Source organism: Phyllostomus discolor, chromosome 2 (assembly GCF_004126475.2).
Source record: "Phyllostomus discolor isolate MPI-MPIP mPhyDis1 chromosome 2, mPhyDis1.pri.v3, whole genome shotgun sequence".
Taxonomy (NCBI): domain Eukaryota; kingdom Metazoa; phylum Chordata; class Mammalia; order Chiroptera; family Phyllostomidae; genus Phyllostomus; species Phyllostomus discolor.
In genome coordinates this window covers 99,094,845-99,110,822 of record NC_040904.2, presented here as the reverse complement: position 1 = coordinate 99,110,822, position 15,978 = coordinate 99,094,845, and the positions used below count along the sequence as shown (strand labels likewise).

The 15,978-nt window shown below is 43.8% G+C and overlaps 1 protein-coding gene across 2 annotated transcripts in view; it reads right to left on the bottom strand.

Annotated features, from left to right (window-relative positions):
• Positions 1–5,183: 5,183 nt before the first annotated feature.
• Positions 5,184–15,978, bottom strand: part of PLA1A (phospholipase A1 member A) — a 35,213-nt gene continuing 24,418 nt past the window's right edge. Inside the window, exons 8-12 of one of the 2 annotated variants that reach the window (XM_028504649.2) lie at positions 14,574–14,741; positions 13,091–13,180; positions 9,558–9,666; positions 6,236–6,400; positions 5,184–5,593 (exon numbers count right to left, since the gene is read on the bottom strand). In XM_028504649.2, the coding sequence (XP_028360450.1) occupies positions 5,509–5,593; positions 6,236–6,400; positions 9,558–9,666; positions 13,091–13,180; positions 14,574–14,741 (617 nt within the window). In that variant the 3' untranslated portion in view covers positions 5,184–5,508. Of the gene's footprint in view, positions 5,594–6,235; positions 6,401–9,553; positions 9,667–13,090; positions 13,181–14,573; positions 14,742–15,978 lie in introns of those variants that run through there. The other variant, XM_036018133.1, reaches the window with a different exon arrangement.

Sequence of the window (15,978 nt, the reverse complement as noted above, 5' to 3'; positions counted from 1 at the left end):
GGCTCCAGGAACCTGAGAAGCACCCGCGTCTTTTCTGGGTTCACAGTGTAAGAGTCCGGAATCCCGAAGGGGCCTGTGCTTCCCTGAGTTCACCACTGCAGGCTCCAGAAACCCGAGAATGCCCATTCCCTTTCCTTGTTCAGGGCTGTGGGGTCTGGGTCTTCCTCAGAACCACACTCTCACTGGGTTGGGGGCATGGGTGCATGACCAGGCCGCCCTTGGTCGCATAGGCTGGGGCACTTACTCTTCCCCGGGGCTATGTGTGGGTGCTTGTAGCCCCGTTGTGATTGTCCCTCAGTCTCACTCCCCTCTCTGTGCCTTCAAGCAACAAGGCCTCCCCCGGTGCTTCTCAATCCTTGTTGTCCCGAGAGGGAACAGTGACTCTGCTCTCCTGGGTGCCCTGAGGCAGATCCAGGAGCACTGGGCCTGGGGGCTGCAACCTCCCTGATCCCCTAGCTGATCCCTGGGCCCTTATTATCCTGAAGCAGTCTCCTCACTGTCTGGTTTTTCAATGACCACTATAATTTTTGATGTCCTATTTTCATAAATGTTGCGATATCATTGGCCCCTTGCTCTGTTCCTCCGCAGATTGGCCAGTTTCTCTCCTGTGCATAGGGGAAGGGGAATACACTCCCTCCTACAATGCCACCATCTTCCCACTCCAGAATATATTGCCATCAAGATTTTTAAATAGAAAAGAAAAGAAAGAATGACCTTGAGGACTGACTGAGGTCTTTTTTCAATAATCATTAAACAATCCCAAAGAGAAGGGTTAGAAGAGGGTGGGTAGATAAATTTGCTCTAGGGAGACTAGAGATTCCTGAAATCACAGATCAAGAAGTTTGATGTTGATTTCCAGCAAAGTCCAGGTATGAATCATTAAAAATATGACTTGCCTATATTTAGAAAATAAAGTAGAAATTATTACAACACTGCATGGGTTCCTGGAAATAAAGTCATGCTAAAGCTAAATTCTTCATATTCCCTCTCTCTCTCTCTCTCTCTCTCTTGTCCTCTCCCTCCCCATCCTCTCTCTCTCACTAAAATCAATATTTTTTAAAAAGCTACATATAAACACACACATATGTTTATATGTAATAAAATATATATAATACAAAATGACAAAAAGCTTGAAGAGAAAGCTAAGTATTCTTGAGGATTAAATCAAGATATAGAAAATTCCTGACAAGTTGGAGAGACTACAAGAATAATATTTAATAAAATTGGATTACATGAAAAGTTCAATCAGGTTCAAACAAAAATCAACTCCACAAGAAGGCAAGCTGGATTAAGAAGAATACAAACATTATAAAGTTGAAGAGCTGTGGTGAACCCTAATCAGGACAAAACTAGCACAGGGAGCAGAGCCTTCAGCAAGCCACAACATCTAGTTGGGAAGTTAAACATTGCTATGTTCTCAGTGTAGTTATTTTTAGGATTAATTTATGATAAGGAAAACTGGTTTACCATTTATGGTAATAATCTAAAGTTTCTGATTGAGTGAATGTGAGAGAGTCTAAAAGTTCTTTAAAGTAAGAATGTATTAGCAAAGAAACAAAACTGAAAGTATGAAGACAGAAAAACAGCAGGTCAACTCAGTGATCAGCAATCAGCATCAACACTACAGAACGTAGTCTTGATCACAGAAGCATAATATCATTTGCACACAGTTGGAAACAATAAGCAGCAGGGAAAACTACGGAAGAACTCTGTACTAAGCTATGTCTCATAGGATGGCAGCCATTAATTACAATAACATGAAGCTGAGGGGAAAACAACTTGAAGCTGTGGAAACAGGAAATGCTGCATAATATAGTTCAGGGTGAAAGTTCTCAGTTCTCTAGGGAGGTTCTTCTGAGAACCTGGGTGAGTAAAGGCAGAGAGGAAAAAAAGTAAAGGGAATTTTGGTTTGAAAAAAAAAGAACTCTGAGCCTGCATATTAAAGAATATTTATATTCAATAAATGGTGTTGGAAAAAATCAGACAGATATGTGCAGAAAAATGAAACTAGACCACCTTCTTATACCACACACTAGAATAAATTCAAAATGGATCAAAGATTTAAACGTTAGACTGGAAACCATAAAAATCCTAGAGGGAAACCATAGGCAGTAATATATCAGGCATTGCTTGTAGCAATATTTTATCAGATATATCTCCCCAGGCAAGGGAAACAAAGGAAAAAAATAAGTAAATGAGACTACATTGAACTAAAAAGTTTTGCACAGCAAAGGAAATCATCAACAAAATAAAAAGACAACCCACAGAATGGGATAACATATTCACCAATGATACATCTGATATGGGCTTAATGTCCAAACAACCCAACTAAAAAATGGACAAAGAACCTGAATAGACACTTCTCCAAAGAGGACATTCAAGTGGCCAATAGACATATGAAAAGATGCTCAACATCGATAATCATCAGATAAATGCAGATTTAAATGCAGATTAAAACCATAATGAGATGTCATCTCACACTTATCAGAATGGTTATCATCAATAAATCAACAAACAACAAGTGCTGGCTGGATGTGGTGAAAGGGGACACCTACATTGTTGGTGGTAATGCTGAGTGGTGCAGCCACTGTAGAAAGCAGAAAATTAAAAATGGATCTGCCTTTTGACCCAGTGATCCCACTTCTGGGAATATATCTGAAGGAATGGGAAATATTAATTTAAAAGAACATAAACACCCCTATGTTGTGGGGGGGTTTTTAAATTTATTTTTAGAGAGGGGAATGGAGGGAGAGAGAGTGGGAAAGAAACATCAATGAGTGGTTACCTCTCAGGCATCCCCTACTGGGGACCTGACCTGTAACTCAGGCATGTGAACTGGCTGAGAATTCAACCAGTGACCCCTTGGTTCACAGGCCAGCACTCAGTCCACTGTGCCACACAAGCCAGGGCAGCACCCCTACATTCATTGCAGTGTTATTTACAATCGCCAAGATGTGGAAGCAGCCCAAGTTTCCATCAGTAGATGAGTGGATAAAATAACTATGGGACATTTACACAATGGAGTTCTACTCAGTCATAAAAAGGAAGAAAATTTTACCCTTTGCGAGAGCATGGATGGACCTGAAGGACATTATGCTAATTGAAATAACCCAGTCAGAGATAGACAAATAACATGTGATTTCACTCATATGTGGAATCTAATGAACAAATTGAACTAACAAGGAAAATGAGGGGACAGACTCATAGAGGGAGAGCAGAATGACAGCTGGGGGGAGCTTAGGGGTGGAGGGGTGGAACAAGAAAGATAAAAGACTCACGGGCATAGAAACAGTGTGGTGATTGCTGGGGTAGGGGATATAATGGGACTAAATGGTACTGGAAAAAAATACAATGAAGATTAAATTTCAAACAAACATCTAAATGTGGCACTCAAGGGGGGACCTAAAAAAAAAAACAGAGTTATCTTCTGGAGGGTGGACTCCTTGTAGTACAGGCTTCCCTGCTAGGTGAGTGTTCTAGGAACCCATCTGTATCAGTGTACCAGCTGGTGTTGTGAGAGGCTGTGTTTGGCTTCAGTGAATTTTGTTTTGTTTTGAAGACTTTTTCAACACCTTTGCCCCTTTCATGATGGGCAATTTATGAGCACACCTACCCACACTGCACTGAGTGTTCAGCAGTTTTTGACCAAAAAATGACATGACCCCCATGCCCCCACTCTTCCTATTCACCTGATCTAGCCCCAGGAAACTGTTTTTTTTTTTTGTTTGTGTTTCCCCAGATGAAAAAAGTCCTCAAAGGGAAATGTTTTGCCAATGTAAAAGTGGTAAAACCAAAAATGGCGGAAGCACTAAGAGGCATCAAAATCGATGAGTTCAAAAACTGTTTTGAACAGTGGAAAAAACTGTCAGGAGAGGTGTATTGCATTAGATGGAGAGTACTTTGAGGGTGACTGAAGTTTAAACATTTAGGAATAAACACACAATTTTCATAAATAAATTTTAGTTTGTGGGGGTCCCCTCTCACATGTGAACAGTAGTACAATATTAACCACCCTTGTGGCTAATTCTGACACATGCTAGAGGATGTAAATTCTGACACATGCTACAACATGAATAAACACTGAAAGCATTATCCTAAGTGATTATACATCAGTCACAAAGGGACAAACATTGTCCAATTGCATAAGGTACCTAGAGTAGTAGAATGCATAGAGACAGATAGTAGAAAGGTGGTTACCAGGGCCTGGGTGGAGGGAGGGTGGGGCGTTGTTATTTCATGGGCACAGAGTTTCAGTCTGTGTTAGTGAAAAGTTCTGGAGATGGAGCATGGTGATGCTTGCCCAAAAATGCAAATATACAAAACCACTTGCTTGCTTAGATGTGATTTAAATGATTTTTTAAAGAATTTAAAGGAAACCATTAAGCTTAGAAGAATCCAGGGGGTACCTGGCTGTGCAGAAAGTGGTAAAGGTGTGGGCCATACCTCTGTGTTTGCTCCCCACTCCCAGCCATCCATTCTCCACCCTCCTCTGCCCTGTTTTCCCTCTTGAGCCCCATCACTGTGCCTCTTGTCTTCCAGCTTCTAGGCGCAGTCACTCAGTGGGGAGCAGTAGCAGGAGAAGAAAGGAGGAAAGAAGAATGATATTGGAGACTCTGTTTCCCTGGCTCTCTCCTTGCAGTATTGCTGCCTGGTGACTATATCCTCTGGCTGAAGGTCCCCCAGCCCACACTGGCCCCAGGTTCTGGGGCTCCTTCCACTTACCTCTTCAGACCTGGGGCAGTAGCAGCTCCCACTGCCAATAGCCCTGTAACTGCACTATTTTCCTACTCCCTTCTAAAACCTTTGTAAATAGTCCTTTTATTAAATTCCCCTCATATTGCCCAATTTGAGTGCACCATCGGCTTCTTGCTGGATTGTGGCTGATTCAAGAATATTTACAAAGATCTAAGTTTGGGAAACACTGACACAAAGGAAATCTACCTATATTCCCCAAAGAACTCTCTGATCCCTCAAACCTTCCAGATATCCAGAGAGACAATGGTAAGGGAGGTGAATGGCACCACCTTCTACCCCACCCTTCATCCCCTCTCTTGTTCCAAGCACCTCTTTCAATTGTTCTTTTAACACAGAGACTTCAGCATCTACTGTTCTCTCCAATCCCAGACTGTAAATCACATTTTTTGTATGTAACAGAATTCCATTTCAATAAAACAATACATGACTCAGATATTCCATGGAAATTTATTTTTGATAAAAAAACATTTTTCCTGTATATGTTTCTATTGAATCCTAGGTACAGATGCCCAAGGATGTGATGCAATTGCTTTTAAGTATGAGTAAGAAAGCTGACATGATATTTTACAAGACTCTTCAAATTGGCAATAGAGATCAAGCTCTGTAAAATGAGTTATATTTCCCTTCTAAGGTGGTCAATTATGGGGAAAATAACCAATACCATTTTGTCTTTCTTTTTAGTAGTAATGGCCTAGAGTAAGTTGAACTCCTCTCCTCCAAAATCCAAGGAGATGTGTCCTGCCCAGGCTTATACTATGCACATGGAATTTTCAGGTCACGACAAACAGTCACATCTGGTTGTAAGTTCACTGGTTCAGGTAAGCAGACCATCTTTTTACTGCAAGAGAAGAGCAACAAGAGGGTATATGCTCAGGGCACATTCCTTTTGGTCAGAAGGGAGGGGTTGGAGGTCTTGTGTTTTCATGATGTCAGGTGAAAGAAGTCTGTAGTTGTATGCTACAGGAACCTGCTGTCCTCAAAGGGTCCAGGTGTTAAGACTAATAATATAAAGACCTGCTAGAGGCAGGGTGTAAGGTGGCTGGGAGTCTCAATCCACACCCATGAATGTGACTAGTGGACACTAAGGTGGAGGAAAATGTCATTAGAAATCTTTATTCCAATAAAACCTTATATAGAATCCAAATAAAACATATCTAAATTAGATAGATAGATAGATAGATAGATAGATAGATAGATAGATAGATAGACAGATGATAGATAGATAGAGATTGATTAGGTAAAAAGGGGTTTCTTATATTAAAGTAAAAACAAGGATTTAAGAGTTCACGTTCTTTGGATTCCTAACATTCCCAACACAAGATGGCCTTGCAGGAATATCAGAAAAACCCTGGGCATACTGTCATCTCTACATCAAAGAAGCTAATCACTCATGATGAGATTGAATCTCAACAAGCACCACATTTAAGTTTAGGATTGGTTCTTATGGGTGTCTCTGGGATGCAGTGGATACTGGGCTTACTTGTCATTGACCGGCAAAGGAGCAGTGCAGAACTTCCCAACAATGGTAGTCCGATCTTTTCTCCAAACCCAGTGGGAAGCCTGGAACTTGAGATTCACTTGGTGCACCTGGCAATGAGGGTTGGGATGAGCTAGGACTCCTCTCCCCTGCAGTTGCTGTCTAGGTCTGCAAGGGAAAGGGAGAGTAAGTTATGTAGCACTTCTGGCCTTTGCTTCCCCTTAGTCCCTAAGGGGCTCTGCTGGTAGCACTGGTTAGCTGTCAGGCACAAAAGTTAGCTCCTTGAAGGTGGGGACCACAGTTCTTTGTATCACCCCAACTAGTCCCTCTGCCCACATACCCACATACCCACAGCTTTGAACATGACTTGGAAAATAATTGATTTTTTAAAAGTAAACAAATAGACACTGCAGCAAAACAGTAGCTCTTGGACTTTCACATCTGGAAAAATGTCCCTCATTCTTAGACTCCTAGTTGGAAAAGATCCTCACTTTCAGATCCACCAACTCCGAAGTAGAGCCCTCTTTAGGACATTTAGGTCAAAGGACTGTGTGAGAAGACTAGTCTACTTTATTTTATTTTATTTTTTTAATGAAAAACCTAGCTGATTCTATTAGTACAATCAATGCCAAACAAGTTGTTAAATCAATTAGAATTTACTGAATTAAGTACAAAGTTACCTTCACATTTGTCTACAACCATAGTAAATACAGTTCTTGACATAAAAATAAAGACTTTGGAGTTTAGAACATCCCTAACTGCACAAGTACATATAGGAAACTTTCATTATTGTGTATATGACAGTGGATTCATTAATAAAATTAAAACAATTATGCAGAATAAAATAAAATGGAAATAATTTATTCATATTGAAATCATCTTTATTTACAAAATACTATCCTGAGAATGCAATGCCATTAAGCTCTACTTTAAGCATAAGTATAATCACTTAAGTAACAGCCATTACTTAAGCTGTTCCTTTTATTTTACATATTGGAAATGTTTCGAAACACTTCAGAAGAAAATAAGAAAATTGTTCACTGTAAGAAGCTGCTTGGGTGGTGGAACTTGCAAACAAGGAGTTTGAAGGAGGCTGTGGCCTGGGGACCTGGGCCGGGTAAATTTTCTCATCAGAAGGAAACTTGGGGGCTTCACAAAGTGATGGAAAGTAGGGGAAAGACCGCCCACAAACCTCCCTCTCCTCCTTTTTATCAATTTCTGTACTGCAAGAGAAAAATGAAAACAACAAAAAAAGGAATTGAAGGTAATGATGTTCTGAGAGCCTTCTTCAGAAGAGTAATGCCAATCTCTTGGGAGAGGGAGGAAGGCCTCTGTGGGTGTCCATGGGAGTCACTCAGGGAGTCTTTAAAAGGATAGCTATTAGAAGATGGTCCATAATATTGTAATTGACACCTATGTGTGGTGTCAGACAGGTACTAGATTTATCCGGGTGATCATTTGCTAAGTTACATAAATGTCAAATCACTGGCTTGCACGCTCATCACATATTATATTGTATGACAACTGCAATTGAAAAATAAAGTTATTTTTTTAAAAAAAGTGTAACTGTTGAGGTGATGCCCAGTGATTCTGCTGTGCTTGGTCTGGGGTGGGGCTCAGTGGCAGTAGTTTCCACAGCTCCCCAGGTGACTGCTGTGCAGCCAAAGTTGTATGTCATTGTCAGGGCTCCGTCCAGAGTTGGCTCACCTGCCATTGGACTGAAGAGGTGATGAAAATACCCTTCTAGAAGTAACTCATCCTTGAAGGTATCTGAAGAAAATTATTTAGCTACAATCTGCAGGGCTCAGGTAGGTACCTGAAGACCTGTGTTGGGGCCCCGACTGCCTGCCATGTGTCCTGTGTGGCCTTGGTGAGCTGGAACCCCGGCCAGCAGTGGGGTGTCTGGGAGCCAAGAAGTAATGTGCCTTCCAGCTGAAACTTGTCTTCCCTGATAGCACAGTTAATGTGCAGCCCTTCAGCCTGAGAAATGTTTCCAAACACAAATCTCATCCAGTCATACTCCTGTTTAAAACTCCCAGTGGCTCCCCAAACTGCTCTCAGGATAAAAATCAAAACCTCTAATCCTTCAAGGCCCTGCTTGATGTTGCCCTGACTCACCCCTCCAGCCTCCTCTTATGGGGCCTCACCCTTGTGCTGCCCCTCCCAGTGTTATAACCTCACTAACCCAGACCTGGGCAACTCCTGAGAATCCTTAAATCTCTGTTCAAATATCATTTCCTCACACTCAGTCAGGTGCTGTCTTGCATACTCTCATAGCACCTGCCACTGTTGATGATTGTGCACTTCTCCTGCAGACCGTATTTCTCAGGCTCCTCTGTCAGCAGGTTCCGGAGAGAATCGCACCCTGTTCTGTGCTCTGCCAACACTGCCCCTGGCTTTTTCCCTGTATGTAGCCCTGGAGTGGGAGTGGCTCCTCCTGTGGCTGATTTCTGCATTGCCTCCCCTTCTCCCCATCTTTGGGGGTTTTCGGCTCTCCCAGCACATTTGTAGTTAATTTTTTTGAGTTAAACTCCTTCTGTAGGACTACCTGGCTTGTGCTGTGTTTTCCAGACAGGGCCCTGACTAAGATGCTGGTGTACCTAATTAGTCTGCGTCCTGCTGGCTTGTAAGTAATCAATTGCTTTTTGAAGAAACATGCACTACTGAGTTCCTTTCCTCTGCCTGCCTTGTGATGTCCTAGAGTTGAGGTCCTCTGCCCTTCCATCTTCATCCCGGTCCCAACTGGCTGCTAGGCCAAAGTGTGACAAGGGAAACACTCAGCCCTAGTTCTGGGAATGGGTACCATCCAGCATCAAGCCTGCCAGCCCTCACCTTGCACTCATTTGCTGGCTGACACTCTGCCTGCAATTCTCTTCTGGCAACTCACCCAGTACTACTCCCCTACCCAGGAGTGGGTGCCTCCCAGGCTCTGGCCAGTCCTTCCTGTGATAGTGGCTGAGGCTCTCCTACATGCTGACATCCCTGATGCCCCCAGTCTTGCATTCCTGAGCACTGTTCCTTCTCGGGGACTCAATTTCTAGGTTTTCACCACCTGTTGGGACACCCCAGCACCACTGCCTGCCTGCCTCATCTGCTCTTGCCTGAATACACTGTACTTGGACCCAATACTGACCCTGAACCTGGGACAGTTGCCCAGTATGTGTCTGTGGGTACGTCTGTGGTAGATTCTGCCCTCACCCCCAGCCCCAGCCCAGTGAGCTCGGCTTACCCATCAGTGAGCACAGCAGGGCCTGTCCAGGGATATGTGTGTAAAATAAAACTGTCTTGTAAGGAGAGAGGCCAGCTGTGAGGGACATTTACTTACATGGTGATCTGGGCTGAGGAGGTGACGTTGCTGCTGAAGAAGGTGACCATGATGTTGGTGTCTTTGTTTCTTGGCTTCTGCAAGTAAAACTCCACAAGGCTATGATGCACTAGGAAACAAAAGCAGAGCAGACTCCTGAGCCAGAACTTGGTGAGTGCAGTGCCCAAACAGCCCCAGAAAAAGGGAGTAAGTGCGACGAGGAAGCTCTGCTCTACCTCTTAGTAGGTGTAGGACCTGGAACAGATTACTCATTATTGCAGATCCTCAGCTTCTTCAAATATAAATTAGGGAAAATAAAAATAGATACCACAGATCTGAATGAGAATTAAATGAGTTACTACATATAAAGTCCTTAGACAGTGCCAGTGCCTAAGAAACATTTAATACATGTTAGTTTTTATTATTACTTGCAATGCTAGAATGTCCCACATGTCCCTATTTGGTGACATTATCTTGGTAGTGTGATTTTGAAAGGACCTAAGAGGTTCTCTTCTACTAGATAATTAAATCACCAAATATAGTGATGCCCCTCCCCCACCTCACCAGATACACAGTGTCAGGGAACACACTTGTGTGCAGGAGATGACTATTACCCTCCCTGTGGCAGACAGGTGTCTATGTGGCATCTCCACCCTCCCAGGCAGCATGGACACTGGGACTCTCAAAGCTGGTGTCATCGACATGGACTGGGTGAGCAGCCTATCTCAGGGTGAAACCCCTGGAACCTGCTGTCCCTCTGGCAAGAGAAGTTAAGAAGCATAGCCTTCCTTTCCTGATTAAGGGTCAGGCCCCTCTGGTGGCATTTTTCAGCCTTGGAGCATCTCACAGACTCCTTTGGTGACTGAGACATAGCTGGAGAAGCAATCCTTCACCTTTTCCCTAAATATGGTCCTTCTATGCTCATGGGGTTAGCAACAGGACTCAGGACAGATGCCAAGATGCCAAGAACTCACCAAAAGAAAGGAAAACACTATATGTGGGTCCCCTACACACACAATCAGAAAGTGTCACATCCCTTCCATCTCTCTCTCTCATTTGCTTACTATGGGATGCAGATGGTTCTGGTGAAGGACAAGGTTGAAATGAAGTGGATAATTGCAATGTGAATGAAAAAAGCTGACTTACATAAGCTTCAGGAATTTCATTCTCTGGGCTGAGTTTGATATATCACTCCTTCTTTGCCAGAAGGTATCACTGATCAAGAAAGTTTCCTAAGGTTCTGCTTCCCCCTTCTCTACATTATCTGGAAGCCCCAAGAGGACCAGGTCTGCCAGCAATGCTGGGTCAGTGGGAACTGGTAGTGGAATCTAATTTGCACAGCAGCACGACATGGGAAGCAGCACACAGAGCCCTGGAGAGTTAACTGGTCAGGAGACCTGGATCCAAGGCCCGGCCCTGCTGCTCACCCTCTGTGGTGCCTTGTCTGAGTCACTGAGACTCTCTGTGCCTCAGTCCCTTCATCCATAAACAATAACCCTGGGATCTCCTCACACAACACGGCAGGAATAAAACGAGTTGACAGAGAAAAGATACTTTGTGTGAAATTTTTGGAGAAGATTCTCTGCTCTGCTGGTGCATGCCTGGCTGACTTCCATCCCAGTCAGCACCACTGAAGTCCAGCCCAGTGTCGTGATGGCCTGGGAGTGGGTGAGGAATGGGACTGCCAGCTGCCAGCACCCCAGGAACTAGCAAGTGGAAGGTTGTACCCCTGGGACACAGAAGGTTCCGGCTTGGATGCTCAGAACAGAAGCCTCAATGCACACAGGCAAATGGGTGCTCGTGCTGGCTTATTTCTTTTGAACAGACAGGATCATGCTTCTGGGGGGGGGGGGGCCATAGGGAGGGAGTCTCACAACGAATGTAACACAGAAAAATTATGGCTACATGAATCTGCTTTAAAATGCTTGTAATCTTCAAGTGTTCCCCAGGCTCCCTGCGGCATATTCCTAGCTGTGCAAATGGGGAGGAGCTAATTCAGGTTGCCCAAAGCTGCCCAGAAGCTGGAAATAGAACCGAACATCCACTCCCCACAGCATTGCTTCTACCCCTGGACACAGCATCCTTTTTCAGGCTGACCTCGAAGGGGCGGTGAGGACGGAGGAGCAACCAGAAATATGGCTATAAAGAGCATGCTCTCAGAAGAGAAGCAAAGAAGCGAGGGTGGAGGCAGGTGGTGGCGTGGGAAGACTGCAGATTTGGGAGTAAGAAGCCCTGGGGTTGAATCCTGACTTTTTGCCCAGCTATGTATTAGCCTTGGGAACATTACTCAGTCTCTCAGAGCCTCCCTTTCCTCACACCTACCTCTCAGAGCTGCATTATCCAGGAAGCTTATATATGTGAAAAGCCTACAGTTAATTCTTATAACCCACTTTGTTCCTGAGACATAGCCATGAATTCTCTCTGGCGTGAAGTTGGAAACACATGCATCTAGTTCCCCAGATTCTCTGATTGATAAAGGAAAAGGAATTATTAATTATTGCGTTCCAGTCACTGTGCCAGGGATCTCCTGTATACTACTTTATTTTATCTGCACAATTGGTTCTTTGAAGAAGATACTATTATTTTTCCATTTTCTATGTAAGGATATAGAAGTTCAGAGAGGTTAAGTAACTTGCTCCTGATCACACAGCTGGTGAGTGAAGAAGCTGAGATTCAAATTCCAGTCTGTGTGACCACAGAGTATGGGCTTTGGGCTCCCTAACACAGTGCACTAGGCCTTCTAGTGCCAGGAAGTAGGGCCACAGAGATCCTTCCAGCAATCAGACACAAGTTGATCAGAAAATCAGTCAGAATTAGCATGGCCATATAATGTATCTTCCTGACCAGCATACTTCTGTTTTGTAAACACAATAAACCAGATGGGGTCCCAGGATGACAAGCATAAACCGGGAACTAGAGTCACCCTTGTTAAGGTACACATCAAGTAGGGAAAGATGACGTTTCAGCCTGTAATGTAGTTCATAGATTCTGTGACACACTTTTCTTTCCCATTTAGCATCTTTATAATCACTGGCACCTTAGTGTTAATGAAATGTAGTAGGTAGAAGCAATGGAGAAGAGTTAAAATATGTGAAGGGAAAGGAAGGCAGAGAACGAGGTCCTGTATTCCTCGGGGACCCTGACTTAAGAGAGCAACCGGGGTGGGAGACACATAGGGTGGGCACCAAGGAAGGGGTAAAAAAGTATGCAGGAAGGAAGTATGAGGCAGAGGTATACCCAAAGACTGTTCTGAGAGAGCCCACATTGGAGGGCAGATTTCTGTGGACGGTCAGGAGTAACTAGGATTGTATATAGACAGGAAGATGCTCCCAAGTCCTCATCCTTAATAGAGTACTGGATTAAACTAGCTCTGAAAGTTTTGGTTTTCAGACCACTACTGGCTGTGCCCCAACCCTCATGACATCTTTGCTCCAGTCCTTTACCTTCTACCTTGGCTACCATGCTGGGATGGATACAACCCAAGCTAGGGAACCCTGGACTCTGCTGGGCAGCACACTGGCAGAGCTGAGCCATGCTTTTTTGCCCCAACTCACCACAGTATGGAGGCTCAGAAGTAGTCAGGAGGTAGACTCTCACTTCCTTAGGAAGTGGCTCTATCTTGACACCATCTTGTTCCACCAGCCCTGGAAGTCAAGAAGCAAAGACAGCAAAGCCCTGAGAGAGCCATTAGAGGGTCATGGCACCCAGCCACACAGTAATTAATTCCCACACCCATTCATCTGCAAACAGCTACACTGCATGCTCATTATATGCCATGACCTATGGTGTGTCCCAGGATACATGCAACTCAGCCAATCTGGGATAAACACACAAGTAAACAGGAAATACATTCTGTAGATCACCTGGCCCTTTCTCAGGAGGTGTTTCTAAGAAATCTGAAATTATGCCCCCAACTTGCAAAATAATTTACGTGACAACTGTTTAATGGCTTATCTTCTGTGTTGTAAAACTGTAAAAAGTGTTTGACCTGAATGGTGGTTGACAAGCTGGGAAGGGTATTCTGGGCAGAGAGTACAGTTTGGGTACATGGACAACGCGTAAGCAAACATGGAGTACTCTTGGGAGTACAAGTAGTCAGCATCCCATGGTGTTCTGTGTCAGTGAAAGTGTAGTGAGAGATGAGACTAGGTGCTATGTGAAGTGGTTGTTACACCAGCCAGTCTGTCACATCTGGGGGAAATCATGACCTATGCCCAATGAGTAGGAAGTAATACTGATTTGCTTTACTGTGGGAAGCTGCCCTACTCTACCATTTTGTCAAGCAGAAATCCATTTCATTCATGTAAGCAATGACAGGCTGCTATAGCTGAGTGGCAGCCAGGGATGGGAAGTGAGAGAAAGAAGGAGGAGAAAGAACATTTACACTTCCCAGAGTTTTTCTTGGAGCCGTTCATTCTGTATAACCCCAGGATGTTCCCAGCAGTGGTCTGACTGGTGAGTCGACACCAGTTCCCTCAGCCTTACTCGTGTTCTTCTCCTCAGACTGCCCTGGATCATCCAGAAACGTGCCCAAGTTGACCAGCAGTCAGGCATATCTCCAGCTGCTATGTGGCCACCGTAGCTTCACACCTTTAAAGTGGGCCACATGTGGCACTCTTGGGGACTTCTCCACAACACTTTGATTTAGGAACTATCAGGAACTCAAGAATGACTGGCCCAGCTAAAAAGGTCTGTGTCAAGCCTCTAGTTTGCAAGTGGGGTCAGGGACTCTGGACTATACCAACGTTTCCAGAGAATGCCCTGAAGCTGGGCTTACAGGGGGTGGGCTGTGTGTGTGAAGGGTATGGGTAGGGTGAGTATGGCATCGGGCATCAGTACAGAGAGTGAGGGGTGGGACACAGAGGGCCAAATGCCATCATCCAGGTCAGAACAGGCTGAACACCTCATCAATTACATTTTTTAAATCCCAGTTGGGTAGATTTCTTGATCATAGGAGATCAGGACTTAAAGAGGTGACAACTAGCAAGACTTGAACTTCCCCAAAATTGTCAAAGGAGGCAAAGAGGTAGCATTTACCAATCCTTGGACAGGAAAGCAGAAAAGGGTTAAAACAATCCAGGCAGCGTCCAGCAAGGAAGGCTTTGTAGCTGGCACAGGGAAAGGCCATCAAAGGACAGGAATTCTCCAAGGCGCTGATATAGAGGTGCACGGCCCTCATGTGATCACAGATTAGATAACTGTAGCCTGAACCGGGAGGGAAACACAACCAAGGTTTCAGTTCAAGGCAAAGGGAAATGCCAAATTTTACGCGACCACCAGCTATAGATATGTGGGGTGTCCCCTGAGCCACATTTAAAGAATGTGAATAGATATGGCTACTGTGTTCTTTCTTTTCATTTTTATTTTCCATAAAAACCCTATGCTTACTGTGTTTCTCAGACTATAAGACATACTCCCCAAATTTGAAAGGAAAATGGGCCTGCATCTTATAGTCCGAATTAGCTTACCTGGCTAGTAAATGTAGTTTATATTTACGTTAGTGAAATATTATGTTATTTATGTTATTAAATATTTTACCACATTTTTTGCTTCAAAAATTTTTTTCTGCTTTTCCTCCTCTAAAACCTAGGTGCGTCTTATGGCTCAGTATGTCTTTTAGTCCTAAAAATACGGTAATCTATGAAGAAAATTGCTGAATTTGAGACCCGTACTTCCATGATTGTACAAGCTCTTTGTCAGAAAATGGGAGCATCCTGACTTGGTGATTCTGACTCCACTTATTAAAATGGATGCCTGTCCACACATTTTACCTTCTTTATCATCACTCACATAGGCAATTTTTTACCAAAAAATATTTTTTTACAATCTCATTATACCCATCCCAGCAATGAGACAATCAAAGGAGTCAGCAGCAAGCAGTTAGTTCACAGTCAGTCTCTCAAAGCCAATGTGCTGGGGCTCACCTGGCCAAGTGACTGACAAGCTCTACTTGCCAAATGTCCCAATTCAACAAAAACTTGGTTTTCTTCTTATTGTTTTTGTTTACTAATTAAATTTTTGCAATAACTCACACTGGATAAATTGGCTGGGGTTTGGAGGTCTGTAGCAAGCCAATAGCTCCAGGGTTCTGGCATCGTCAGACTCTCCCTTCACCTCAGGACAACCCCCACCCTCCAACTCTGAAATCAGCAACCACATCTGAGCTGTGTGTTGATATTCCTCTCCCCTCATGGTTGGGACATTCTTTGGCCATGTTCCTTCTAGCTGCAACAGGGGGTTGGGAGATACAAACTAAACCTTTCTCAAATGCTGTTATGAAGAAAAAAATGAGGAGTAGCCAACTGAATGCCACAGAAATTTTCAAAAGCCATTAAAACCACGCTATCTCGTCTGACCAAAATTGCTGGAAAAACCTATAAATTGTTAAAAGGAACATGTTTTTGTAAAATCAGTAAATTTGGTAAATTTGATTAGTAGTTCC